The sequence below is a fragment of the Daphnia magna genome, linkage group LG9 (assembly GCF_020631705.1).
Source record: "Daphnia magna isolate NIES linkage group LG9, ASM2063170v1.1, whole genome shotgun sequence".
In the NCBI taxonomy this organism is placed as follows: domain Eukaryota; kingdom Metazoa; phylum Arthropoda; class Branchiopoda; order Diplostraca; family Daphniidae; genus Daphnia; species Daphnia magna.
Genome location: NC_059190.1, coordinates 835,250 through 863,094, shown reverse-complemented (window position 1 = coordinate 863,094; position 27,845 = coordinate 835,250). Strand labels below are relative to the sequence as shown.

Below are 27,845 nucleotides of genomic sequence, written 5' to 3'. Positions count from 1 at the left end.
GAAAATGAGGAGAAGAAGAGAAAAATAAAAATACGTGTATATATATATATATACTATATCTGTGCTTTTGCTTAATGGAAAGAACCTCCAGGCGAATCTCCTGCTTTACCTTGAAAGATGGAAAAGAGCTGGCCAGCCAAAGAGCGTCTACCTCGACTTTGGGACGAAGTTCCTCCTTCTTGCTTCTCCTTCTTTCGCCTTGTGTACGTTTCATTCGATTGCCTTTACATTTTCTTTCCGTCTTTCAGTAAACCTCTCTTTTCTTTTCCTCGAAGAGAAGGGGATAGCAGCCTCACCCGTTGGCTAGCTCAACACTAAGCGCACGTCTTGTGGCCATCAACAGTCGACCAAGAGGAGGTGAAGCGGGCGGTTGGTTGGGCAGCGCTTCTACCCAAAACTTTGGTTGGTACTGAAAGAAAAACAACAAACCAAGTAATGAATAGTTCTCGTTACTCATCTATTATTATTTTATTCGAAAAACTGTTGCAGCACCACGAGACTGCGCTCCATTCCAATTGTGACATTCCAACAGACGTCGAACAAAATCCCATCAGCTGACGGGATCTCCCAATTGGAGGAAGAACTGTGACCCAAAGATTTGTCAGACGCCTGGTCGTCAGGAGCAAAGACCCTGTGAAATAAGAGGCTGTATCTTAAGTGTTGTTGTAGTGGGTGGAGTGGGAGGTGAATACGTACATGGTTTCATGCCCTTTCTTGACGGGATCCCACCTCGCAGTGTTCTGTGTCGCTTCAATGTGTTATAAAAACACGGACACACCGAGAAAGAAGAGCCGGTCCGTTTCTATAGTTGAGTCTGCAATGAAATGACTTTACCTTGACAGCAAAGGCGATAACCACGCGTGTGTGTGTGTGACTGGCGTTCAACCTGCTTATACATCTCCTTTCGTGTAAAGAAGCTGACTGTGTGTTAAAGAAGCCATTCACGTTCGTCTCCTGGAAGATCTAAACAGGAACGAAAAGAAACAAAAGTGGGACGTTATATCATCAAATCGAGTTTTCCAGTTCTTTTCGGAAATGGAATTCAAGTTCAATGTCATCATCAGATTTTGTTGATTAGCGTCCAGTGCGGGAATCTTTTTTTTTTTTTTATTAGTTTCTTTTTTCTACTGAAGAAATTAATAGAAAGAGGAAAAAAAACAAAAACGAAGTAGAAAAATAACAGGTGTGTGTTTGTCACCGTGCGAAATCCTGTTGCGCTTCTTATCGATCCGATATACCACAAAAGTATTGAGAGGGAACAATTTAAAAACAAAAAAACTAATTTTACCCTTGGATCTTTCTCGTTTGGCTGCACCGCCGTGTTTGTGTGTGTGTGTGAAAAATGAACATTCTTCCAGCAGCAGCAGTTGAACATTCCCATCGAGTGTTGGCTGACGTGTACGTGATTCGACCAGCAAGGTGAGTTTGTTTCCTTTCTTTCTATTCGTTTTTCTTTCCATTTTTCCCGTTGAATAGTACGAATGCTAAAGATATAAGATGCCAAGTGCAACAGCGGCAAACCCTAAGAAGGTCATCATCCATGAAGATAAGGCCAACCTGTTTTTTGTTTTTATTCTCTCCGCTTCTAAAGCCCAACACGCCATCGCACCATTTTTCTAGAAAAACCAAAAATAGGAGAATAATAGATGAAAAATAACCGATTAAAAACTATACATTTACCTTCCTGTTTCCCGAGTTTTATTTTTCCTCAACTTTCTGGTGTGGCTTAGTTGGGTCGCACAATCCGTTAGGAATAACAAAGGAAACGTTGATTTTTGGAAGCGATTGCATCTGAATGCCCGGATAAAGAAAAGAAAAAAATGCTGAAAATATTAAAATTTTATGATAAGAGATCAAATATGTTTCACTATTCCTAGAAATGTAATTGGCCTGCAGCAATAGCCGGCCGTTTGATATGACAATCTGCCCAGCATTTGTTAGCGGTTGTTCCGCCTTGTGTGGCGGATACGCTCTTGAATAAACAGGGAATATAAATTATAGCATTATTAGAAAAACCTTGAAAGTAGAGAATAGATAACAAAACGTAAAAAAAAAGAAAAGAATGGGGAGGCCATCATCTCACTCTTGTTGTTTGGAATTCTATACAGCTGATACTGATTAGCCAATATCATTTTTGTTTTTTTCTCTCCAGCGTACGGTAGTTCCGCATAACACGAGGGTGGTCGATTTTTTTTATTTTCCTCTTTCAGCAATTCCTTTTGTTTTTTTGTTTCCCCGAATAGCCTCTCTGACGTCATCTATTTTGCAGGAAAAGAAAAGAAGAAATTTTTGAAAATTCGTAACAACAACGCCGATTGGTTTTTCTTTTTTCTCGATCAGGAACGTCCGGGTTCCCATCACACATCCTTTCCTTGCGCGTTTTATTAGCTCAATTTTTCTCCGGTTCTTTAAAACACATCCCCCCCCCCTCTCCGCCAAGAAAAATCCTGGCCAGAAAAAGATAACATCAATTAAAAGAAATGAACGCACGCACTGTAGGCACGCTCGTCCTACAGCGCCGGTGTTAACACGACACGCATAAACAATGCCCTTTGCCGTGGTCCGACTAAAGCCTGAAATTTGTGTTGTTGTTGTTTCTTTTAACTTATTCGAATGCTGGCCAATGCCGTTGACCTTTGAACGGGATGCAGTTCGTTTTTTTAAAACAATTTGACTGCACCTCTTCGTGAACGAGAATGGAAACAACGAACCAGTTCTCGTTTCCTTTTGATTCTCAATCGTGGGATCCGTGACGTTGTAAATCGCTGTCGACCACTCTGCCGTGAAACAATCCATTTTTAGGCATCTGCGCAGCTTTTAGCTACTAGAAAAAGGGGAGTAAAAAAACAAGAAAAAACGAGAGGCTAAGCGTGAGCGCTACAACGAGATAGCAGATAAACAAATCGGAATCGAGTGACATTGGCAGAAAAAACGGAGCTTGTGTCATCGTTGAGGCAAATAAGATGTCTGTCTATAGACGGATGGCGTCATCGTTCAAGAATGTTCAGCCATTCTCTTATTGACCTGCGGCGTGAGAGTTGTTCACGCGGGACGGGCCTTTCTTTGCTATGCGCAGTGCGTACACACACACACACTACTACTATTGCGCTTTTAGTAAGTACTGGCTGCGGTCATAAATGTTGAATGAGCTACGAGTCAAGAAAAAAAAAAATAATATATGCAAAATAAGATACGGCCAGAGGGCGATCAGGTGGCTGTTCTTAAAATCCATGGTGCATAAACGTTGTAGCACAAACGGCAGCGTCTTTTCGATCAATTTTGTTTTTCTTTCTTTCCAGATCGTTTTGACCTTCGTGATTATCAACGTTTTTGTCCATCATCTTTCCATGATAGAAACACGTTTTTCATTTGTTGTTTGATTAAGGAAAGAAAAACAAAGTCCGATTCGTCCATTCCTTTTTAACGGGACAGATTAAAGGCTGGTTGGGTTTCCCGACGGCTGTTATTACACATCCATTGAGATGTAGCCTCTTCCTCTCCACTATACGTGTCTTGTCAAAGACGTGCCATTTCGGCGAATGGAACCAAAATTGGAAAAAAGAAAGAAAAAAAATTAAGCGAACAAAAAGAGTTGTTGCCGACGATACTCATTCGAAATTCACGACGATACACGCTCGACAAAAAAAACAACTAACTTTGCTTGCGTGTGTGGCCGACAAGGGCAGCAGCACCTGCGTTCATAAATTGGAAGAGGAAAGGAGAGAACCGGACAAATCCGCGGATTTATAGATTTTGGTTGTTGTTGGTCAAATGACCTTCCCGAGAGCTGTACGCGGATATTCATATATATAAAAGTAGCAAGAAGAGAAACATAACGAACCTCCCCCCCCCCTCTGTGAATGCAGCAAATACAGCCGAGGCACGTCCATTAAAAACAAAATTTTTAAGTATAAAAAAAAAAAAAAAAAAATGTAAAAGGTCTGACTTGAATTGTAAACGAAGAATGATGACCCGTCGACGTAGCAAAAGAAAAAAGTCGGTATGTGTTGTCTGGCATCCGATTACGTTCACCTGTTCTCGCAGTGTGGGTTCGTGTAGGAAGGGAATGAAAAAAAAAAAAAATCCTTTTCTTCGAGATCGCATTTTGTGTCGGGAGAAAAATGAAAATCGGAAGGATTGTAGGCGTGGATGACAAGCCAACGGTATCATGGCCTTTTTAAATATAATAGAACCTCTTTTGCTATTTGTATGTGTCATACATGTTGGGAAACGAAAAACCTAAACATGCGGAGAGGGTCAAAGGTGCTACTGAAAATCTTTTAAGACCACGAGGATTTCAGGTACAATTTTCATTTTCTAAAAAAAAAAATAAAAATTGTTTTCAAAATAACCCGGAGCATTAATGTGAAGTTTAAAACAATTCTTTTCACTTCTCTCACGCGTGAAAAACAAACCCCCTTTAGAAATACGATTAGGGAAATAGAAGCTAGGAGATTAGGTGTCCTTACCTTGCGTGTTATCGTCCCCGTTTTGCTCATTTCAAGAGCGCCGCACACGTCGTTCGGGACAAGAAGTTGGTGGCACAATCGTGGGAACTAAATCTTCTTTTTTTTTTTCTTTCCATCTCCTACCGACCGTATCATTCCTCGTTAGCGCGTGATCCAGTCCTCGTTTTTTCTTCCTTGCGGTGCCTTTTTCTTTTTTTTTACTCCACCCCAGTTATCCTCTTGACGGTCGCTCTAGCGCATCAGTAAGCAAGCGATGCGGTTTAACGAGGCAGTCATCCCCCCCGGTTGATTGTTTCGAATGACGTCGTTAGCGACGACTTGGTTTCCTTTTTCGGTACATTGTCGTCGTCGCAATTTTGAAAAAAAAAACCGCACATCTTTTCGCGCATCACCAATCGAAGGTCGCTCTGTTTCTGATTCCGCATGGGTTCACTATCCAAATTTCGGAGAGCTCCAGTTGTGTTATCAGTACGATGTTTCTTGTTTCTATAGAAAACATAAAATGAGGAAGAAGAAGAAACAAGTTAGCTGGACGATGAACCGCTACATATGAAAATGATTTTGACATAGGGAAATAATTATACAAAAACAACGGGATGACCAAAAAAAATATTTGGGTTGACCGGTTGTTTCAGATGGAAATCGCAGGAATGTATTTATTTTAAAAAAAAACTCTGTAGATCTTCATTTCCATACAGCAGGTAAATGACCTCGGGTTCTCATGAGGTCAATAGCGTACCCCCCTCATGAAAAAAGGTGATGACCTACAGGGACCCTCCCAAAAAATGAGCACAACTGATACGATAACTGTTTTACTACGAGAGATAACAGGAAAGGAATACAACGAAGAAAAATAACATTACAAATGATGTTTTTTCTTTTCCATCTGTTGTTTGTGACGTACGTTTACATGTAAATGCCCTTAGTAACTGGCCGCTTTGATTTCCGGAGAATTGAAACAAAAGTTACTTAAAATACACAAACTCTCTCTTTCTTTGTACGAAAACTATTGCCACCGCCCTCACCTTTTGTGGGGGGGAAAAAACAAAATTTAGAACAAGGAAAAGTTCACATAGAACTGTGAAAAATGTTAAAAGAAAAAAAGGGCGTGGAATTCAAAATGAGTCGGCGATCTGACAAACGGGTCCAGTCTCTTTTCTTGGCCCGCCGAAGAATCTCTGTTCGCGTCCACTACGCAGGTGTTGTTGATAAGTTGTACTACGTACATACGTAGCGCTGGGCTGTGAACGTTGATAGTCCAAATAGAACGAGAAGTTCGGTTTACTCATCTGTACGGAAAGCGGATTTTTTTGATGGTTTATTTTAGTTGTTAAACTATTTTTAAAACATGTACCGGTGTCTTTACGATAGTGTCTCTTTTGTTGTTGTGGATATTCCGTTCTAGTTGCCGAAAAATGTCTTCCACGTTGGCAGAATTTAATTTTTTTTTTTTTTCAGTTTTATTTTGGCTCTTCCGTTTTTTGTTTGTACGTCATTTCTTGCGGGCGATTGTCCGAATAAACCACCAGCTACCGACCAAACTACCAGCGTCGTGATGGATGTTATTACGTCCTCAATTTCTTCTTGTGGCTCCTTCTTCACGAATGTACTCACGATCTGACCTTTTCGCTGAGCTCTTGGCATTGTTTTCACGTATAGAGTGTGATTGCTCTCAACCGTACCTCTCTCGCGATTTATTTTTCTTCTCCCTTATTGCCGCCACAAAAATGCTGTGTACAACCGAGACGTTCGTAATCACTTCCATTATTACGCACCGCACACTCTTTTATCTCTCGCACTGCAAGCTCTCTTCCCATACTTTTCCAGCATTTCATCTTTATTATTGCTGCTTTACAAGATGTGAAATTCACGAAATATTTTATGTTTCTTTCCTTTAATTGCTTGCGGCAGGTGGCGCGTTCACCGTGTCCGGCTGGCCTAGCATTCGTATACAGTCTTTGAGCGTCGTCCGAGACGGCCACAAACTCCGCCGGTATTTGAAAAACACAAAAACAAAAAATGCATTTGATCGAAAAGACGTCAGCAGGACCAACGTCCAGTCCCGAAATGGCCGAAGGCCAAAGACACAATCAGCAGTTGCGGGTTAATTCTCGTCCGTGGGATTACGACACAGAGGACAGTGGCGTGGACAGCGTGAGCAGTTTGGCCGGTTTGGAAGCGGACAGTGGTCACGCAACGACAAGTGCGGGCAAGGCGAGCAGTGTCGAATACTCGGCCGTCATAGTCAGCAACAACAAGGTGAACAGTGTGGCTGAAAGCAAACAACCCGTCCAGCAAAGGAAATCTTTCTTACACACAGTCTACGGTGGCGCCCAGCAGTCTCGGCGGTCTCCACCGACGCTGGATTGCAACGCCAACCAGAATTTATTGCGCAAGAATGTGGCCAATAAGGCGCTCACGAAACGCGGAGGTGTGCACGGTGCGGAACAAAGTGCTGGACACGACAACCGGGCGCTCGAATCGGCCAAAAATCATTTTCTGCATAGTTTGCTGGACGACGAAGAGACCGTCGGCCTTGACCCGAGATCCAGCCGAGCGGAACAAACACCTCCGCCGCTTGCAACAGAATCTCCAGCTTCATCAACGTCGGCCGCAGCTTTAGATTTGCTACCCGAGCTGGTCCAACTGCTGGACGCCAAACGAGTGATGGACGGCGGTTTGATTGAGCTGGTCGGGCGAGACGGGACGAGGGCCAGTCTTCGGGTGACCTTGGCACCTCCTTCCAGTCCTTCTTTCTGCTCATCCGCCACATCGTCGGTCATGACGTCACGCAAGAACAGTTTCAATAGCCGTCTGCATCGTAACTCGAAACGTTCATCTCAGCGGAGATGCAAACAGCCAGAAGTTGCAGAAGCAACGAGCCTCGCTTCCAGCAACAAGTCGGCATCCTCTTCCGGATCGACTCCGTCTTTGGCCAGCAACTTGTCCAGCGGCGGTACGGGTTTGATTGGCGTTCAGCGGCCCCGCAGCGTCCGACGCCGACCTTCGCTAACGTCGCATAAAAAAGTTGTTCCTGGCTTTAGTGTCTCGATGGCCATACCCCCGAGCAAAGTAGCTATTTTGGCCTCGAAATTCAATTCGCTCATCAACGAAAGTCGACGGCACAGCAACACCAGCGCCACCGCTACAACGACGACGCCTAATCATAACAACAACAACAACAACAACAATACGAATATCATCCGCGATAAGAAATCATCGGATGGCGTTGGTCAACCGGTTGCGGCTGATCCGGTCGAAATTCCGGCACCCAATCAGCGTCCAATCTCGTCCACGTGGTCTTGGCGTTTGGTTGGACCCACCGTCTCGACGGGCGACTCCGTCCACACCGGCCCCAAGCGAAATAATATGACGTCAGGTGTCGGGAGAAGTCGGCCGATCGATACCATTCCGGAAATCCTGGATCCGCCGCCGGAAGAGTCTGACAAAAAGTCGAGCAGCGTCGATAAACCGCGACGGAAGAGCCACGATCTCTCTCAACCTTATGGCGGAAGGTTTCACTCGACAGCCAGGCCGTTGCCTTCAGATCCAGCAGGATCTTCTTCGTTGAAGAACCGTGAAAGTGTCTACGGCACGGTGATGAGCATCGTCAAACAAGCCATCCGCAAATTCGAGAAATTCGAAGATGGCAAAGTGGTGGTGGGTTGCGATTCAACGGGTGGCAATCCATCGGCTCCGGCGGCTTGTTTAGATGATCAGGTGGCCGCCTCTTCTTGTTCTGTTCATTACCAAGAACCGACGGCTGTTATTCCGGAAGGAATCGAGCCAAACAATTCCTTTTTGTGGCGAGATCAGAAGAGTATGCAGAGTTTGATCTACGAAGCGACCAGTTTCAACGAACGAGTGGCGGCAACGGCGGCCGTTTGCGGAACGATGCGGACGAACGCCGAGCCTTGCGACTATTACGAAATGGGCAGCAGCAAATACGACACGCTCCGGTCCCGACAATCGAACGCTTACGACACGCTTCATCATCGAAATCAGAGTAAATCATCGTCGTCTTCATCCAGCGGCTACGACGAAATCCAATCGCCTTGCAGTTTGACGTCGAATCCGTCCGATACGGCCACATCCGTCAAGTACGACGACGTTAAACTGACGCCCAACTGCGTGACTTACGACGAGTTGTCCTACCTCACCGGCCGGAGGCAATCCAACGGCTACGACGAGCTGATGCGTTCGCCTCTATCCACCACCTCTTCCGGCGGGTACATAGATCCGGGCAGTAGTTCCGCGTTGGGGTACGAAAGAATCTTGCCCCCGGAAGATCATTTAGCCAATGCCGAACAGACGGAAGACGAGGACGGAAGTACGTTGCGTTATGAAGAATGCGGATCACCTTCCGCCGCCATTCAGGCATCTTCTTCCGTCATCACTGTGACAGCTCTCCCTGCCATCGTGTGCGAAGATCAGTTGGATAGCATCAGCTACCTTTACGACGACATCCGCACCGTCGATTTGGGAAGGAACAGCAGAGGCTACGGCGGATGTTATAGCGGTTCTAATCATTCATACGAGCCCATTTATGCCCACCTGGGTGAAGGCACCAGTAAAATGGGGGGTTTAAATTCTTCTTCTTCTTCCGTGTCTTCCTCCTTGGCCGGTCAAAACGACAAATCCAGCGACACACTGTCAGGTACGATTCCGTTATGAATAATTTTGAACCACCGTGATTTGCATTTCCTGTTTTTTTTTGTGTTTCGAAACAGACTCATCGGTGGAGGGCGTGCACGAAGTTTGCTCCTACAAATTGACCCAGATGGGCAGCGGTGCGGTTCCAGACTCGCCCGCGCCCAGTTTGGCCGGAACATCGACATCAACTCGGACGGGAGCGGAGCGCCGGAGCGAAACGAGCGACGAATGGATCGATATTAGCGATCCGGACGAGCCGGCGTGGACGGTAACGCGCATTCGCCAAAGGCACGAAGTGACCAACGCTTCCTTGTGAGTTAATCAACAACCACATTTTAATGACGCTCATTTTTTTCTGTTTAACGATGACGATGGGAATTTTGTAAAAAAAATTTCGTTTTTAAACAGCGTGCGTAGAGGGCATCGAGCCAGCCGGCGTAAACTGTCCATTCCAAAGGCAAGTGGGCAGCAATCATGGTCGCAAACAATGCGCACCCTAGTCAAGAACGGATTCAACAAAGCGACGACGCTCTCCAAGCGCTCCGGCAAAGATATCCAGCAGCAACAACAACAACAAGAACAGCGGGCCGGTAAAAGCAAGCCGTCGATGGTAGCGAGTAATGTTGCCGGAACAAGCAATGCAGAGGCGCCGTCTGCTACGTCGGCTGTTCATTTGACCAAGTTATCGGCCAGGCGACTACCTTCGGCCGAAACGGAAGCCAGCGGAACGGGTAGCAGCCAAACGTGGGAGGACTACGGTTAGTTTTTATTTATTGACTAAAAGTTTTTGGCGGATAGCTATCCCCCCCTTCCTTAATGTTTCACATTCCCGCGCCGTTAGTGGGAGCGTTCAACTGCTACTATGCAGTTAATTAGTTATAGCTTTCGGGTTTTTGTTTTTTTCTTTCTTAGTTTATAATTACTTTGGGTTAGGTACTCACGTCTATCCAAAACGTGTTGCGCAGCTTTGTCCTAACAATCTGGTGTTGCGTGAGAGATTGTCGAAGGCCATTGGAAGAAATGAGCGGCGGCGGCATTCGACGAAACTGAACAAGCAAAAAAAAAAAAAAACAAAAGAAAAACGGGTTATTGATTGATTCGATACTGAAAGAGGTTGGCAATTTGACGGAAACGGTGGACAAGGAGCTCAAATCGTTTTGTCACACCCTTTGAACATTGAATAGTAGGGGAAAGAAAAGAGCAGACAATTTGCGAGTGGCTAATCTCCTTGGCGAAAGAAAAGGCAAAAAAAAAAAATCATGCACCGTCAAGTTTTGATATTATGACATCACTCCCTTTTTTGTGTGTTTTGTTTGCCTCTGCCTTCGTGCTTTCAGCCGGTTCGGGAAAGTGTGACTAGGCGGCCGTGACCAACCGGTTGCAAATAAAACAATCGGCGTATCTGTCACTGAATCTTTAAGACTGGTCGGGAAAGACAAAGACCGCAATCAAAAAGACAAACAAAGAAAGAAAAGCCTGTTCTCACAAGAATTGACGCCCAAAACCACAAAAAACTCTTTTTATTTTGTGCGATTGGTTCATTTCCGGTTGGATTTTTTTTTCTCTCCCCGTTCCCTTCACCTGTCGCTTTGGTTATAATCAACTGTCGATAGATGGCCCTTACTATCATTTCTGAAAGATGACGTATAAGACATTAACATAATAACGAGGACGTATTGCGTCAAATGCGGATGCGATTGGCCAAGAAAAATGCGTTTCAGCGCGCATCCGGAAGTGCCCCTCAAATTTCTCTTTTCTTTCCCTTCCTTTCGTTATTAACATCGTCGTATTATATCTATCAGATAAGACAAGCACTAAAGAAAAAACACAGATTCGCTTGACACAATGGAATCCCCTGTAAAAATTCAACAAAAGATAACGAATATTTCTATCGTGAGATTGCGAGTACCATTTTCCTCACGCAACTTCGTCTTTCTTTTATCTTTTTTTTTTTGAAATCTTTGCATAGTCTCATTTTAGACTTTAATAGCACTAAGCACGTAATGCAGCCGTAATCATCAAAGAGAAACAAGCGCGCTCATTACTCACAGTCATCTAGGTCATCAACGATTGCCAAGTCGAACCGCAACAACACTCGGAAGGAGATAAAAGCTCTTTCTCGGCCCCTCTTTACACACACCTTTTTTTTTTCTCACCCAGAAAAGTAAAAAAAAAAAAAACTGTTTACCTGTTCACCTTTTCTAGTTGAAAGCTCGCCATAAAAAGCTGAGAATGTCGAAATCAGTCATAGGAGCTCGCATCATCACGCAGCTCAGGTCGTGAATGAACCATAAAACTAAAGAAAGAAAGCGTCAGAAATCAGAATAATAAACCTCAAAAATATTAATGGATGCATTTGAAAATTACCTGAAACTAAATAAATGGTAGAGCAATTTTTAATTTTTGAGCGAACCAAAGGTGCACTTTCCCGCAAGAAAAATAGCTTTTGGTTAAAAGATGCGCGGACATATGGGATTCCTGTTCTCGCATAGATAAAAACTATGGTGATCATGGCCGGAAGTGACCGTAGTCACTTCCCACCGCAATTTGTTTCTTTCCCTCTCGTTTTTCAAGAACGTGCGGGTGGTTTCACAGCGTTGAATCCTCCTGAATAATCGTAAAGAAATGCGTAATTGCGTAGTATTAAGCGGGCATTTGAGTACGGCCAGCTGACTCTGTCTTACTCGGTTGATTTTTAAATTCCCAAGGACGATTCCGCAATTATTGATTCTGCTGTACTTTGTTTGTCGTTGACTGGAAAACACATAATAATCTAGGGGGGAAAAAAAAGAAAATAATATTTTTAGATTTAAACACAATGCGTTCGTGTTAAGAATATAAACTTCCTTACGCCTGCTTTTCTTTCAACGTTTTTCGGAGATTTTTGTTCGAGCGATTTCCCAACTGATAGCTGTAATAGCTCGAGGGGGGTCTGGTTTCATCCGCGGCTCCGGTTGGGAGTGTTCCAGGAGGAAAAAAAAAAAAAGAGTTGGTTTAAATGACACGTATACATAAGGAGGCAAGAAACGAGGAAGAAATAGGTGCGCCAAGCAAAAAACAACATCTCGGCTTATAACACAAGAGAGCCCGCAGGGTTTTTTCGCGCACAGGGACGTTGTCTAAGCCAAAGGTACACACACACACACACACACAGTTTTTGGGTTACTTCTGCCATGTTCTCCAGGGTCGGTGTGTAGATGGCATGTACTGGTTTGGTTGCTTTTTGCTTGTCCATCATCTGTTTTTCTAATCAATTCCGCCGGCGCCATCACCAAGGTCTTTTTTTTTTCCCCACAAAGGCGGATGACGTCAGTATTCCATAGCTTTTTTTTTGTGTGTTCAAAACCCACGCAATAATAATACTAATATACATTCTAAAAAAACAATGTGCCTACGAATGGAATGTGTGCGCGGATAGGAGGTCCTGGGCAGTTTCCATCGAGTTAGTATTTCCACACAAAAGATGGCGATAGCGTCGGGAGTGAAAGTTTTCTTTTTTTTTTTTTTTCCTTTCTTACGTATGTGAGCCCAGGACGTATGTTTGTGTGTGTCTCACTCTCAGAGAGTTTCTAACTCGGCGCCAGAGCCGAAGCGAAAGTTTTTCGTTCGCTAAACACAGCAAAGGAAAAAAAACAAAAATCTTCTTTAAAATTTCCTCCGTTCTGTTTTGGTCGTGTCCTTCCAGTGTGACCATCCTTTTGTGCGTGTCTCTGGTGTTTCTTGCAATTAAATGTAGCCATCGTAACATCCGATTTGTGTTTATAATCAGCCAAAAACAAGCCAATAGTTTTAAGAAAGCAGATGGTGCCCTTTCTCCATTCCTCCGATGGTTCACCGTGGTTTCAGAACCTCTAAAAGTTGACTCATGTCTGGAGCCGGAGAACAGTAAAAAGAGAGTTTTTTTTTTCTTCTTGTGTTGGAGTGAAAGTATACCGTGCGTACTATGCTTGCCATAGGATAAGAATTTGTCGGTGTTAGCTGGCAGGCAGTACTTTTCTGTTGCCCACCAAGGTCGTCGTTGTGTTCGCTGCCGGACCTGATCGGATTGTAAATGTTTCATTTCGTCGCTCATTATTCGACATTGGAGAAGGGTCGCTGCAGCTACCGCTACAATTGCCAACAACGGCAGCGTGGCGTAGATTTACATCCATCAGGATCACATGTCTCCGCAACAGATCATGTTATTACGACGACACGCCAGCAGCGCCGCTGCTCTGTTGGAACGTAAAGAGACGGAAAAACCCGTCGCCAAGTCTATCCGTAACGATGGCGCCGGCCAACATTCAGTCAAGAAGCGGCCGCCTCCGGCCCGACCGCCACTCCCGGCTCGTCTCCGCTCCATCAGCCACCAGCCACTCCCTGGTCAACTTTCAGAGTTCCAAGGAGCGTTGATGAGGAACGTGAAAACGGATCGATCCCGCAGCCAAAACGACAACGATCCGTATCAAGTTTACGTGTCGTCCACGTCACGTATTTGCCTGGCCAATTCCCTTGAAGGTCTAGTCGAGCCAGTTGCTCCCAAGTTGGACGGCTGCCGTCCACCAGCCCCTCTGCCGTCTTCCGGTGGTAGGAATAACATTCAAGCGATGAGGAATGTCACAGTTGAAGACACGATAGAAATGCAGTCGGTAGCTTGCTGGTTGGAAGGTTTGTTTCTTTTTTTTTCTCTTCGCGCACATGCGGACATCATCTTTCGCAATTCTGTGGTCACGAAGAAAACACTTTTTATATCGTCCTAGTCTCGGACTTTCTCCTCTTCCGGGGGGGATCTCCGTTTATATCCGTGACCATCTGATAAGTAGAAAAAGAGGATAGTTCTTCTTAAAAAAAAACATTTGATAGAGCATAAAGGGGAAAGCGAACAAACAAAACGGGACCAATGACTCTTAACTGTTTATATCCTTTTGTTGTTATCTACTGCGTCTTCACATATTTACGTCTTTTTGATTGAATTGTCTGATCTAGGCGAAAGCGACGGCGATGATCTGGTCGACGATCATCATTACGAAGCGCTTTACGAAGTCATTAATCCGCGATTGCAGTCCAGTGGGGCCGCAGCTTCCGTGACACTTTTGGATCACAACGACGACAGTTTCGATGATTCATTCGATTCGGATGACGCTTTTGAAGAAGTCGTGGTTCGAGGATTGGTGTGTACTTTCATTTGATCCGGTATCTATTTAAAAAAAAAATATTATTTAATTCATTTAAATGTTAATAAAAAAGGATGCAACATCGGATACGTCGAGAGAACGTCCTGGATCGAGATCAGGTTCGGAACGATCCAAGGAGAGCGAAGATCCATCGTTACGGTCGGGTCAAGTGAAAATCGGTCGATTCGCTGATTTAGCTGGTGAGCAAATGCGCCGACTGCGTCGTAATTGGACCACGACCAAGACGGACATTGGTAAATCCATCACGCGCATCAAGAAGAAGAGCACGGCAAGCGTAGCAGATTTGAGTGAAGTCTTTAAAGCATCCGCTTCGAGACGGGAAGTGTCTCCGGATAAGGGCAACAATGGAGCAGCCAATAAAGAGCCGATCTATTCGCCATCGCCGCCAACTTCTCCAGCTCATCCGGAGGTCCGTCCAAACAGCGGTGAACAGAAGAAGAAAGGCACATGGGCGATGCGCCAAATTCGACGCCGCATGACTATCGTGTCACCCACTTACGGTGCCACTGGAAACAAAGAAAAAGCTTCGACTTTCTATCTGACGTTGACTATCGAGCAGCCAACGACACCAGTCAAGTACGTGCTGCCCCCCCTCAGCCAAAAGACATGTGTCGTTTCTCCTGTCTAAAAAAAATAACCTGTTTTCAAAAGAAAAAAATAATAACAATAAGGAATTTATCAAGTAGAATAACTTGTCACTCACGATATCCTATTTTAATCAAAGGTTTTTAAGAGGCAAAAATATGTCAACCTTAATATTTTCTAAAATTTCTTTTTTCCAAAATGAACATTTCAGAACCAATGACAAAAGCCTCAGTGAAACGTCCAGTCCAGAACCACAGTCGACACCCAGTCCTGTGCCACCGTTGATTAGTCCTCAATCTTCTGATTCTTCCAAAGTGCCCGCTCGTCCGAAGAGGATATCTTCCGCCTGCTCTCTGGGTCCCCAATATCAATCAACAGTTCGACCTAAAACTGCTCCACCTGCTCCACCAGTTAAATCCTCGGTATGGCAACAACAGGCGGCAGCCGAATCTGCATTGGCAGCTTCACCTCCTCCGCTGGCCAGCGTTCCAGTTAAAAAGCCTCTGTCAAGGCTGCCAACGGCCTTCAGCGAGAGCCGGATAGCCGCTGAACGATCCGTATTGATGGATGAATACCAATCGATGAATTATAGCGACATTGCTTTCGTTACACATGGACAGAGACCCAAAGACGAAAGCAGTGCTCCACTTACCTCTTTGAGTACACCTTACAGCCGACTGTCTATGGCCAGCGTGACTTCGTCACGCCATTCGAGCGAAACTTATATGGGCGTCGGTGATCTGGCTTCTGCGCCCGAACGTTCAACGCTACAGGACAACGTCCGCAATTATCTGGATCTGCAATCGCCAATCGAGTCGGAGGAATTGTACATTAGCAGTCATTTCGCCGACGAGCCACTATATCAGTTTTACACAGCTGCCATTATTGAGGTAATTTGTGAAAGCATGTCCTGAATTTCTTTTCTTACTGAATTGTTGTCCTTTGAAAAATTCAGCGTGCCACGCAAAACCAAGGAGATGGAAGCGAAGAGGACGACTATGAAGTCATCGGTGAACACCGCCGCAAAGAGGACGAACATCAAGACATTAAGGGATACAATGCCAAATTGCCGACAGCCATGGAACTGGTGATGCCATCAAGCGGTCGCAGAACTCTGTGGTGTGAATTACCTCAAGTCATCAACAGCGGCCTTTTAGGTGAGCTACATCAACCCTAAACGTAGCAAAACAAAAATAGTGATAATTATTTGTTTTTTTTTTATTAGAAACCATTTCACCGCAACAGCGCAAACTTCAAGAAGCCAAATTTGAATTGATTACGTCAGAAGCGTCGTACCTGCGATCGCTGAATGTGTTGACGACCCACTTCATACAGAGCCGTGAATTCGCCGGAGAAACAGCCAGCGAAGCATTGCTCACTCGACTGGAACGTCACACACTTTTCTCCGACATTGTACCCGTGCGTGAATGCTCTGAAGCTCTGCTAGCTGACCTGGAACAACGTTGGCAAGAGAACGTCTTTATTCGTGAAATATGCGATATCCTCCTGGAACACGCGTCGAAACATTTCGAAGTCTACATCAAGTATTGTACCAATCAACTGTACCAGGAGCGTATGCTCAGAGACCTCAAGTACGTAAACAATTCACGAAATTCAGGTGCCAATTAATCATTATGCTTCGTCTGCTTTTCCAGGGAGACCAAGCCACAGTTTGTCGAGTGTTTGCGTCGATTAGAGTCTAGCCCCGTCTGTCAGTCATTGGCCATGCACAGTTTCTTGATGTTGCCAATGCAACGCATCACTCGGTTACCGCTACTCGTAGACGCCATTTTTCATCGATTGGAGAGCGGCACACCCGAATTTGAACGCTGTCGGATGACTCTTGCCACTCTGAACAAGGTCAGATTTATTTGAAAGAGTCTGCTATTGTTTTCGAGGATCCATAAAATAATTGAGTCTCTTGTTTACGATGAGTAGATTGTGCAAGAGTGTAACGAGGGAGCCCGCAAAGCTGAGCGCATCCACGAAATGCTGGTGGTGTCCAATCAGTTGGATTTTGCCGACGTCAAGGCAATATCTATCATGTCTGCTTCACGCTGGTTGGTCAAGAAAGGCGAGATGCAGCGACTCATGTGGCGTGACATTGACGCCCGGCTCACGTTCGGACGCAAAATCCACAAGCAGACAGTCTACGTTTTTCTGTTTACTGATCTCTTGGTCATCACTAAAAAGAAAGGGTATGTCGTAAAAAACAAATATTTCAATGGCTTCCATTTTCCACAACCAAATTATTGTCGTAAAACTTATAGAGAGGATTCTTACGCCGTGCTGGACTATTGCCCTCGAAACATGGTTCAAGTGGATGAACACATGCGCACGGAAAAACCTATTGGGAAACCAGGATCAGAGCTGGGAAAGAATTTGATCCTCTTGACGATGCTGCAAAACCATGAAAACAAAACAGTAGAAATGGTAATTCGATTTGTGTAATGTAAGACGAGTTGGCTGTAAAAATTTTTTCTTACTTGTAAACAGATTCTCTCTTGTTCGTCTGAATCCGATCGGACTCGATGGCTGGAAGCCGTCACTCCACGGACGTCTGACAATCCAGAAGAGAAGATCTACGAAGAATGGGACTGCCCCCAAGTCCAGGTGAACCCTTCAGTCTGATGAATAAAGTTCGCTCGCGTGAAATTGTTGTTATTTTAACGAGTTCTGTTTGCGTTTTCAGGCCATTCATCCTTACGTTGCCACTCAGCCGGATGAACTGTCTCTGGAAGTCGCTGACGTAGTCAACGTCCTGCGTAAAATGGCAGACGGTAATGTAACACACCAAGTTTTGAATTCTAAAGAAAATTACTTGTTTTTTTTTCAAGTTATTCAGTGAATAGAGTTGACCTTAATCAAAGATAACATTGGCACGTGGTATTAACAATATGTTTGATTAATCAGCATTAACATTCAAATTTTATTAACACTTTTGGATGGCGAATATTGTGGGTGTGTTTATATATGGAAGTACTGGTAGCTGGTATTTATTTTTGCATATGAAAATACCTGTGATGGTTTGGTTGTGTAGATGAGGAAGATGATGATGGCTCTGCTGAAATGACTGCGCTTTGAGATGGGTAACACACAGCTGGGAAACTTGTATAGTGACCGATTAACTCCATTTAGGTATTATTAACCAGCTTTTGATTGCATGTGTCCGAATGTGTGCATGCTTCATAGATCTAATTGTCTTTCCACTCACCATTTTTAAAAGGCAAGGCAGGTGTATGTTCCCAGCCTGTGGTTTAAGAAACACATTGGCAAATTCTGATGTAACAATAGTATTTTCTTTCTGTGGAAAATTCCATTATAATGGTACCTGTGTGGCGTACTGGGCTGGAATTTGATTTTCTTTTCTTTTCCCCATGGCCAGAACAGAAAGAAAAAGAGTTGTTACAAATAAGCAATTTCGGTTTCGTCTCTTAATGTGTGTGTCACAAGCCGATTTTTGAAAATGAAATCTGACCTGTGAGTTCATTTTCAACTATTTTAAGGCGCGGATTTCTTCGTCGATTGTGCATGTTCAAGTCCTAGATGGCGTTTGCTTGTCCACGTGTTTGCTCGGTGCTTTCCTCGATTTGGTTTTTCTTTCTTCGTTTCAAAATTTCCCAGCGTTTTTCTTTTTTTTTTCCTCTCTCTTTCTGTAATTGCCTATGGAGACATTGACACTTTTTTTTTCTTTCTCTTTTTCATTGCCCTACCCTACCACTCAATGCCCATGTATATTTAGGTTGGTATCAAGGCGAACGGATGCGAGACGATCAGCGCGGCTGGTTCCCGGGCAACTACACAGTGGAAATCGCCTCATCTCACGTTCGAGCGCGCAATCTACGTCAACGCTACAGATTGCTGGCGCTATCTGGCAACTTTATCGAGGAACAAGCTCGTAAAGACAAGGAAGAGAATAAAAGAAAGAATAAAAAAATCAGCATTATTCTTAACGAATGAATGAAACATGTTGCTGACATCGGTTGTGACATTAATAGCTGTAAATCATCGTTTACGTCTTTAAATTTTTGTCTGTTTTTCTTTATCAGACGGGCTTTTAACCATATGCATTTCTCTTTTTTCATTGAATTTATTTTTGTATATCCATCAGTCAAAAGGAGTTGTCAACTTTGTTTACAAGAAAAAATCATATCTCTAAAATACTGTTTTACGTGTGTGTGTAAATAGCAGACGAAATCCATAATGCAAGTAAAACCACTAATCAGAGTTATTAACTACTTTAATAGGAGATTTTTAACATCTCGTTTTTTCCCTAAATCCTTTTGTAATCGTCTAGACCAATTATAATTGATACGTTCTTTTTTTATTATTTCGCGCTACACATTGTAAAGCTATAATTTGTTTTTGCTAGAGGCTGGAAATGTTTACTTAAAAATGTATTTTGTGTACGTCTGTGAATATTTTCATATTATCCTTACCGAGAAGCAAAGAGAGCAAGGGAGCCGAGTGTGTTTGTCAGATATGTGATGAAATAATAAACAACGCGACGTGTATTGTTATACATACTTGCCGAAAGAATTTGGTTATTATATAGAACCTTTTTTTAATATTTTTTTTTTTTTTATAATTATTTGAGTTATAAAAAATTGGACGAATTGTGTGTCGGTACGTAAACATATGATAGAATAAAAAAATTGTTGGAGGGCAAATCTCTTTTTTCTCAATTGTGTGTGAATAATTTTTTTCCTTAATTAGTTTTTTTTTTCTTTTCTTTTTTTTTTTTTGTTTGCAAAAGAAAGAGTCACAACATTGCCATAAAGAATATATAATAAGAACAGGAAAGGAAAGAGAGAGAGAGAGAGAGAGAGAGAGAGAGAGAGAGAGAGAGAGAGAGAGAGAGAAAGAGACGTACGGCACTTTTAGTGGGTCCTGTGAAAGCAAAGTTCGCACGCCATTGCCAAATTCAGGCGAATATTACGGAGGAAAAGGGACGTTTGTTAATTTCTTTTTTTTTTCTTGTTTTTTTATTTTTTATTTCATTATTCTTCTTTTTTAGTGTTAAGAAATGGCGTAACTAGAGAATTCAGATCACTTCATTTCCTTCCCCCTTTTTTTTTCACCCATAAACTAAAAGCTTATCCGCTATCACTTCTATGTACAAAAATAATTTTTAAAAAATTCATTGGGTTTGCATTCTAAATCAAACCTGTTATCATAAAATAAAATTTTTTTTTTTTTTCTTGTTGTTAATTTGTTCTTGTTTCCCCGCAAACTTTCACCAAAATTATTTCGGTGAAAAATCAAGAGACAAGTGAGAGAAAACAGAGGACATTGTGTGCGGATTTTAAAAGAAAATAATAATAATTATTAAAAAACCAAATTAGAATTTTCACCATACGGAACACTTTTGATACGGATTCATCGGAGAACCTAATGGACACTGATAGGCTCTGGCAAACTCGGGTGAATTGGAGAGCGGACCGAGGACGCGGATGGGTCCAGGTGAGTGGACAGACGATCGAATTTTGCTGATGGCGTCTTCCGGTCTCATGGTCCCGCACCAGATCTGGGCGTAGTTGAGAAAGAAGAGCTGATCGTGGCTCAGATTCAGACCTGTTCATATATTGATGCAATTGCTCTTTATCCATAAAATATCACGCTCGCGTGTGCACCTCAATAGGATGAACGCGTATAGATCAGGGAGGAATAACAAACCTGGCAGCAGAGGCTCTTCGCCATGTCGTCCGACCCATTTACGATACGCTCGATAGGCTTGCTTGAGGCCACCGTTATCAGCGATGTTTTCTCCCTGTGTCATCCGTCCGTCAATGTAAAGTCCGACATCATCTAGTATATAGTTCGAGTATTGGTCGATAATGCACTGGGTGCGCTGTCTAAAGGCCTGCACAGTGGCGTTGTTCCACCATTGCTTCAGATTGCCGTCCTTGTCAAATTGGCGACCTTTATCATCGAATCCGTGCGTGATTTCGTGACCAATCACGACTCCAATCCCGCCATACTACGCAGAACGAGTTATTTTTATTGGTGGTTATTATTTTTTCCAATAAAAATTTTTAAAAAGAATGTGTAACTTACGTTGAGAGATTTCGGAAATTGGCTGCTGTAGAAAAGCGGCTGCAAAATGCCTGCAGGGAAGACAATATCGTTCGTGTTTGGATTATAAAAGGCGTTGACGACGGCCGGCTCTGTTGACCATTTATCCTTGAACACGGGCTGTCGCAGCTTGTTTAGATTGTACTCGGCTTCGTAGCGCTTGATGTTGAGAATGTTTTGAAAGTGTCCGTCGGTGAAATTGAGCGATGCGTACTCTTCTGCCAACAAATCGGGTTGCGTTAGCATCTCTGGATAGCCAATCCGTTCGTTCATGGCAAGGGCTTTCTCCTTGGCCACTTGACGGGTTTCCTCGTCCATCCATTCAATCTCGTCCAGGGTGTCTATGAAAGCCTCGCGCAACGTGTGGATCATTTCAAGTGCCACTTCTTTACTCTCCTGGTTGAAATTATCGCGGATAAACATGGCGCCAACGGCCATGCCCAGTTTCTTGTTAGTGTAATCGATGCACTGGTTCCAGCGGTTGCGCTCGCTCAAGACCCCAGTTAAAACGCGACGGAATTCCGCTCTCTTTTCCAGGTATTCTTCAGACAGGTGAGGCACCAGTTCCATGATCAGACGCCAAAGGGCGTAATTTTGAACGATGTGACGCTCCGTCCGCATTAGAAGTTTGCCCAGCTCTTCGAAATAACTCATGGCGTAGCTGACGATCGGTTCGGAATCTTCTACTATTAAATTCGGAAGGAAAGCGTTGAAATATTCGCGCCAGCGGATCTCCGGAACTCGAACTTCCAGTTCGACCAGCGTCATCTGATCGTAGATGGCTCCAGTGTCGTGCCGATCCGCTTCCGGTATGCTAATGTGGGCCAGTAGAGTCTCGAAATGTAGAACTTTCTTCATCTCGTCAGAGGCGTAAAGTTTATCGGCACCCAATAAAACGGCCACTTCGGTCATGTAACGATGGTAGGCCTTGACATGGAGAGCGCTGCTGGGTTTCAGGTAATAATCACGGGCAGGTAGACCCAGGTGCATTTGATCGATCTGGAAAATAGCGGCAAATCCAAAGATGTTTTTAAATGTGCGTGACAACGTGAACAAAACAAAAAAAAATATACGTTGATCCAATTAATTTTCTTGTGTCTACGGAGAAGGAAATTTTTGTTTCTTTGCAGCCAGACAAGTTTTGACGAACAGCTTTTCTTATTAGCAACGGCGTCTTTTGTTTTCTAGCATCGAGTTTCTCACCAAATTAACGAACAAATGACATCACAGTTGAAGAGGCTTAGCGCGTGCGTGTCTCTTAACTGATCACGCAGCGATTTGGGCAAATTTCATAACAACATTAACCTGAATGATGTTGACGGATGAGTTCTTGTCGTCGGGACCGACCCATTGTTCGATCATGACACCTTGGTTGAGCTCGCCTCTTAGCCGGCCGAGTAGATTCTCCACCGATCCTACATCAGCTCCTTGTCCCGTCGACCATTCGACGTCCAGGACGGGCCATCCGCCCAGCGATTGAAGCGTTTCGCGGAGGACGGTATCGCCTGTCGATCTGATATGACCTTTGTTTTTCAGAATGTGATGAAAATCTGTTGTTTGTTTGTTTTTCAACACATCATTTCGCTAGGCCATCTGGTTAACATAGACACAACAATATCTAAGACAGCGTTCCCTTCCCCCACAGCAAAAAAAAAAAGGCTTATGGGCTGTGTGTCTGTGTGTATCCAAAAGGAGATTAAGTCACGCACTGGAGGGGCTGAACGATGACAGTCAAGAGGGAAAGGCAAAAGAGAGAGGCCAAGAGGATCAATAAATCAATAAACCAGCAACAGCAGCCAAAAAGCCCGTCATTCTCTATCTTTCCGCACACTATTTCCTTTAGGTGGAGAAAAGATACACACACACAGTGACACCATGTCAGCTTTAAGATTAAAAAAAAAAAAAAAGGTACACACACACAGATGGGCCTAATAGATCAGAGTCTGGTACTCACTTGTGTTCATGCACGAATTGTAGAATAATTTGGTTTTGTTGGTAGTCTCATTGTCCTCGGGGATCGTCTTCTCCTGAAGTAAATCTATAATAAAATAATCAAGCACGATGATTGGATTGTCTGTATGTCTATCCCTTTTGAACTTTACACACGTGCGCGAGGGAATATGAAAAATTCACATGGCATGAAATGCGAATAAATCATAAGCCTAACTGCACGATAATAAACGTACGACTAGTTTACCTTTCAAGATGATTTGCAGCTGGTCGAATAGCACTTCGAATGTGCTAATACTTGATCGATCCTCCGGGATCAGGTGTTTCTTGTTCCATGTGCCACAAGCGAACTGGAAAAAGTCTTGGCACGGGTCGGCCGATTGGTTCATGGCCAATAATAACGAGGCAGCTGTGTACGTTCACATCGTTAACACAAAAATTCACCCATTAATCCATCCAATTAAATTTTAAGATATTTCACAAATATGGAAATCGACATTTGAGTCACATTTTCTTAAACTAAGGGACAATTTAATCGGCTTAATTTAGTTTAAAACAAAAATGGAGAATATTATGACGCAGTTAACTTGCACCATTTGGTACTTTTCCAGAACCAATGCCAAAGTAAATCAGGACGAAAGCGGGACAACACGACAAAAAGGAAAAAGAGAGAGAGAGAAGTGTAGTAGTTCTTTTTTGGCGAATCAAAACAACAAGAACAGAAACTCCCAAAGAAAAGAAAAAATGTCTTGTTAAAAGTTGCACTGTCGAGAGAAAAGACGAATGATTTACATAGGACCTTGGCCAAGGATATACACCAAAAACTTAAGAGCGTGACAACACGCCCGTCCGTATAAAGACGACGAATTGAAAAAGAAGGGCTCGAGAACTGGGAAAGAGAGAGTCCACGCAATCACGTTCTTTTTCTCGCTTTTTTCACTTACGTTTCGCACTGCGATTTAGTTTGTTTCTATTCTATATATTTTACAGTTAGAAATCGCCAGAAGGAAATGTGACCTCCTCCTCTTAAATATCGGTGGCATAGGTAAGGGTTCAAATCAAACATACCTGTACGGACGCATTCCTCTGTGAAACAAACCGTCGCATCAGTTGTCAATGGACCTGGAAATCGGAAAACAAACAAACATTAAGTTTATTTTTGAAAATTTAAAGTCCACGAAGCAAATGGCGAAAGTTTGTAGATTGTCAGCAATTTACATCTCGATTGATTTCTATTATTTTTATTCTTTCGTTTGTTGAATGGCCATTTTCAGAATACGAAAATATACTTGAACACTAAGAGGAATCCTTCAATGTCAAGAAAAAAAAAAGAAAAAAGGGGAGCCGTCCCGAAATGGGAAGGTCATCGCAAATACATGTAGGAATGAAGAACGCATCTGCTAATTCCACGCGTACTCAATTTCCTTTTTTTTTTTTTTTTTCTGTTCTTGTTGCTGGAGAAAGTTTTAAAGCCCCGAAAAGGTTTCGATCCGAAACGGCCACAATGAAACAGCAATAGGCACTCACACGTCCGGTTGCCCCGATCTATCAGAGTGGACCCTCCACACATCAAGAAGGAGATGCTCTGGACAGTTACGTGACCAGAGTATTGAAATCTCTGATGGAACGAACTCATTTTTGTTTTATTTACCCGTTTGGTTGCTTCGTGACCTGCCCTTTTTGTTTTTGTCTCTGGACATGTCTGTCGTTGACTTGAAGAAAAATGACTTTACTCGTAAACCTCAATTGGATTTTCTATCGATTTTCCTTCGGCAAAAACTTTATTTTCATTAAGGGAAGACAGGAAGTGTTCAACCTTGGATAAAGGTGAGGGGGGGGGGGGTTATCTATGTACTATATACGCGACTCAATGAGTTTTGTATACGCTCACGCCGTTGTATACACATCCACGTCATGTAACCAACCCAAACTCACTCACTGTTTAAACAGTTTTTTTCGGACGTGCCCTTCACAAAAATTTACGAAAAAAAAAAAAAAAAATGAATGACGGCTAAGAGTAGGACGCGGCTGTAAGATCCATGGCCTGAAAAGAGGGAGAGAAAGGGGCGGAAGCCCTTCCATCCAGCGTTCCCTCGAAAACTAGTAGTGACGTTCTGCAAACGCTTCAGCACATTGGCTGATGTTTCGGAACCGAATTCAACAGCTCACCGTCTTGAGTATTCAAGTGCGAAGATAAAAAGAGTGAATCAAAAATGCGATTACCTTGTCCATTGCGGAGTAAAGAGACGAGTGAAACTGCGACAAAGGCAAGGCAAGCCACGGTGAGGAGTAACAGCAAAAAGAGGAACCACCAGCATATTCTTCTTCTTGGCTGCTGTGACGACGGTGTAGGTGATGGACACGGATCGGCCGTCGCCGCTGGATGAGCCGGATCGTTTTCCGATAACGTCACAGCCACGTAATTGTTTTGATGATTAACAACGCGAACTTCGGATGATTTTTTCTTGCTTCTCTTTTTGCTATGATTTTTGGGCCCGTTTTGTTGCATCACATCACTGATCGCTTCTGGTGGATCCGTCCGCAACCATCCGTCCCACCAGCGACGAGCTACATGATGGTTGTTGGACGATGAATTACTGGCCGCACATCCGCCATCCGCCACAATAGTGGCCGGAACTGCAACGACATTCAAAGTTTTAGGTAGAAGGGCATCGTTCACCGTTTGCGATTCTTCTTCTTGGATGATACCGTCGTCGACACTGTCCATCGACACGACTATCAATGGAGGAGGAGCCGGGATCGACTGAGCTGCGGGAACCAAAAGTGGAGCAGCCATCGTATCCAAGACTCGCTGAACGACTGACGCTTTTACTACACAAGGTGCCTAGAGTCCTGCCTTCTTCTCTCCGCGTGCGTGCGTGTGTGTGTGTATCTGTATGGTATGTGTAGTAGAGATTGTATATACAGAGGAAAACTTTTTTTCTTACCCATGTTTCGGTATGGAGCGTGAGCCAACTGGATTCAACTCCTATCTATCCTTTTGGGTGCCCTTGTTGGAGTATTTTTGCTTTGGTTGTTCGTTATCTTCGGTCTTCATCGGGCAAAGAAAAAATGTCTCCATGACAGGGACGTGGCAATTGGTGTAGCATTCTTGTCTGAATAAACACGAAAAACAAGATTAGTTAACAATCACATTGGAATCCACTGGTTGCTTTCTTAATCGCTTAATCAACTAAACTTGTATTCGCACTTTTTCTACCTTCTCTTTTAAACCGTATTTTTTAAAGGCTAGCTATGATTGGCGATTATTTATCTAGACGCGTGTGTACCACTTCAATTTTTACCTGTAACGTGGTTACCCCGTTAGAGATCACATTGAACGAAAAAAAAAAAAAAAAAAACTATTTATAGAAACTTGAGATGATGTTGGGCCTTTTTTTATCCGGTTAGTCTTTTATTATGTTTTTCATCTCCCCAACTCCCCCCTCCCATCGATTCCCTTAGGATTCTCTTTTTTCACGGCCGTTATTCAAAAGAAGAAAAATGTTGTAGATAACTAGTAATCTTGTTAGGTATATATACACAGCAGCAAGTATGGAGCTTATAAAGCGTACACAGTGTACATATCTACGTGATTCAATGGGTAATCGATTTCTGTTCAAAGAAGGTCTGACCTTTTTTTTTTTTTTTTTTGTGTACTACTTGGATGCTTTTTAGCCCTTGTTCAAATAAGATCAGGAAAAAACTTACCGGATGATCGAGTCGGACATCCTATCTGTTTTGATAGCTGAAATAATAATAATAAGATTGTTAATACATATATACACACAGAGAGGGGAAAAAAGCTGTAATCAAATTCGAATCATTTCTGCTATTCAATCTGTTTCTTACTTGTAATGTCCTAAAGAGTTACTGGTGGACTTCCGGCCTAATGCTATCCCGAGTTCCTTTAGCCTGGGAACGGAAAAAAAGAGGCAATCAATACCGATGCGTGTATCCGTCTAGATGTTGTTCATAACACGAGAACATAAAGCTTTAAGGTATTAAGTAAACAGAGACTATAGTCATCTTTCTAAACACACAACGCCATGTGTATAAAGTTGGGGTTGGGTATACGATTATAGCGTCTAGTATCGGATGACTTGTTGTCACATTGTCAACAAAAACCAGATTGTGTAGGTATAGATACATATATTTTACTATGTACCTTTTATCCTGATGTTTTGTTGGAGAAAAGAAGAGTGACAGCAATCATGGGTGTAGAGGAACGTGAATTCCGGTCGAGTGGACTGCAAGACCAAAGTAAAAATGTCATCGGAATTTGAAAATGAAAACAGAGAATTAAATTTTTTATTACCGTATGAGTTGTTCTTCTTTTTTTTTGAAATTCAATGTTGGATTTTTGTCAATCATGAACAAGTTTTCGAGTGGATGGTTGAACGAAAAAACGATGTGATTGACAGTGACGTTTGTCCTTCACCTTTCAGTTTCCCGTTTTTGGTCTGTTCGATCTCCAACTTTGAAAACCACAAAACGTCAGATGTTTCTAACATCTCGTTTGATTCCGTCTAGAGAAACAGACAAGTCAGAAAGTCTTGGGCTCATCATTTGCATATCATTCGCCTCGACAAATCTCTCTACCCTGCATCCGCCTCTATATAGATAACATCTTGACTCCATACGTGTGCACATATTCCTCATCCATATTCCTTGGATATTCAAAACATCTCATTACGTATTCATCAACAACACTTGGGATGTTCGACTTAGTTCTATGCCGTACTTTGCAATATCCATCAGACTGGCAAAAAACTTAAACTTGTAACATACTCAATGGAGATTGCATTTTTTGCTGTTGTTGCTATGATCAAAGCCAAGCAACGATCTTCTTTTATTTGTTGTTCTCAACCGACTGATGAGAGTGTTTACAGTCTACATCCCTCTCTGTCCGCCTAGAAGAAAGATCTCAAAGTGATGG

The 27,845-nt window shown here is 43.2% G+C and overlaps 2 protein-coding genes and 3 long non-coding RNA genes across 10 annotated transcripts; 2 read left to right on the top strand and 3 right to left on the bottom strand.

Annotated features, from left to right (window-relative positions):
• The first annotated feature begins 102 nt into the window (after positions 1–102).
• LOC116930342 lies at positions 103–19,403 on the top strand. Of its 5 annotated transcripts, none has more exons than XR_004398378.2 (16): positions 103–1,419; positions 6,381–9,126; positions 9,200–9,434; positions 9,531–9,880; positions 14,088–14,272; positions 14,349–14,872; positions 15,093–15,771; positions 15,837–16,038; positions 16,107–16,473; positions 16,537–16,741; positions 16,820–17,079; positions 17,152–17,314; positions 17,378–17,494; positions 17,574–17,661; positions 17,922–18,019; positions 18,624–18,759. XR_004398378.2 is itself a non-coding variant. In XM_045179106.1 (16 exons), the coding sequence occupies exons 3-16, from the start codon at positions 6,489–6,491 to the stop codon at positions 18,839–18,841; spliced, it is 6,231 nt and encodes a 2,076-aa protein (XP_045035041.1). In that variant the 5' UTR covers positions 105–402; positions 490–1,419; positions 6,381–6,488; the 3' UTR covers positions 18,842–19,403. The 5 variants fall into 5 exon arrangements, 4 of the variants coding, with proteins under 4 accessions (XP_045035043.1, XP_045035041.1, XP_045035042.1 ...); XM_045179106.1 differs by lacking the exon at positions 17,922–18,019 and having other exon boundaries at positions 105–402; positions 490–1,419; positions 18,624–19,403; XM_045179107.1 differs by lacking the exon at positions 17,922–18,019 and adding an exon at positions 5,928–6,216 and having other exon boundaries at positions 105–1,419; positions 18,624–19,403.
• On the bottom strand, positions 14,308–15,131 carry LOC116930348. The gene is made up of 2 exons (XR_006651439.1): positions 15,000–15,131; positions 14,308–14,934 (listed from the first exon to the last, which is right to left on the bottom strand). It is a non-coding gene; the product is annotated as an uncharacterized LOC116930348 (long non-coding RNA).
• Positions 17,524–17,883, bottom strand: LOC123475895. The gene is made up of 2 exons (XR_006651440.1): positions 17,703–17,883; positions 17,524–17,642 (listed from the first exon to the last, which is right to left on the bottom strand). It is a non-coding gene; the product is annotated as an uncharacterized LOC123475895 (long non-coding RNA).
• Positions 19,404–19,588: 185 nt separating the features above from the next.
• Positions 19,589–27,428, bottom strand: LOC116930343 (neprilysin-1). Its single transcript, XM_032937748.2, has 13 exons — positions 27,225–27,428; positions 27,075–27,156; positions 26,759–26,821; positions 26,618–26,654; positions 25,855–26,022; positions 25,130–25,799; positions 23,975–24,028; positions 23,154–23,315; positions 22,911–22,994; positions 22,262–22,479; positions 20,939–21,955; positions 20,558–20,861; positions 19,589–20,455 (listed from the first exon to the last, which is right to left on the bottom strand). The coding sequence occupies exons 6-13, from the start codon at positions 25,701–25,703 to the stop codon at positions 20,232–20,234; spliced, it is 2,637 nt and encodes an 878-aa protein (XP_032793639.2). The 5' UTR covers positions 25,704–25,799; positions 25,855–26,022; positions 26,618–26,654; positions 26,759–26,821; positions 27,075–27,156; positions 27,225–27,428; the 3' UTR covers positions 19,589–20,231.
• LOC116930349 lies at positions 23,309–24,652 on the top strand. 2 transcript variants are annotated; one of them, XR_004398380.2, is made up of 3 exons: positions 23,309–24,100; positions 24,181–24,284; positions 24,371–24,652. It is a non-coding gene; the product is annotated as an uncharacterized LOC116930349 (long non-coding RNA). The 2 variants fall into 2 exon arrangements; XR_006651438.1 differs by having other exon boundaries at positions 23,313–23,951.
• Positions 27,429–27,845: the final 417 nt, after the last annotated feature.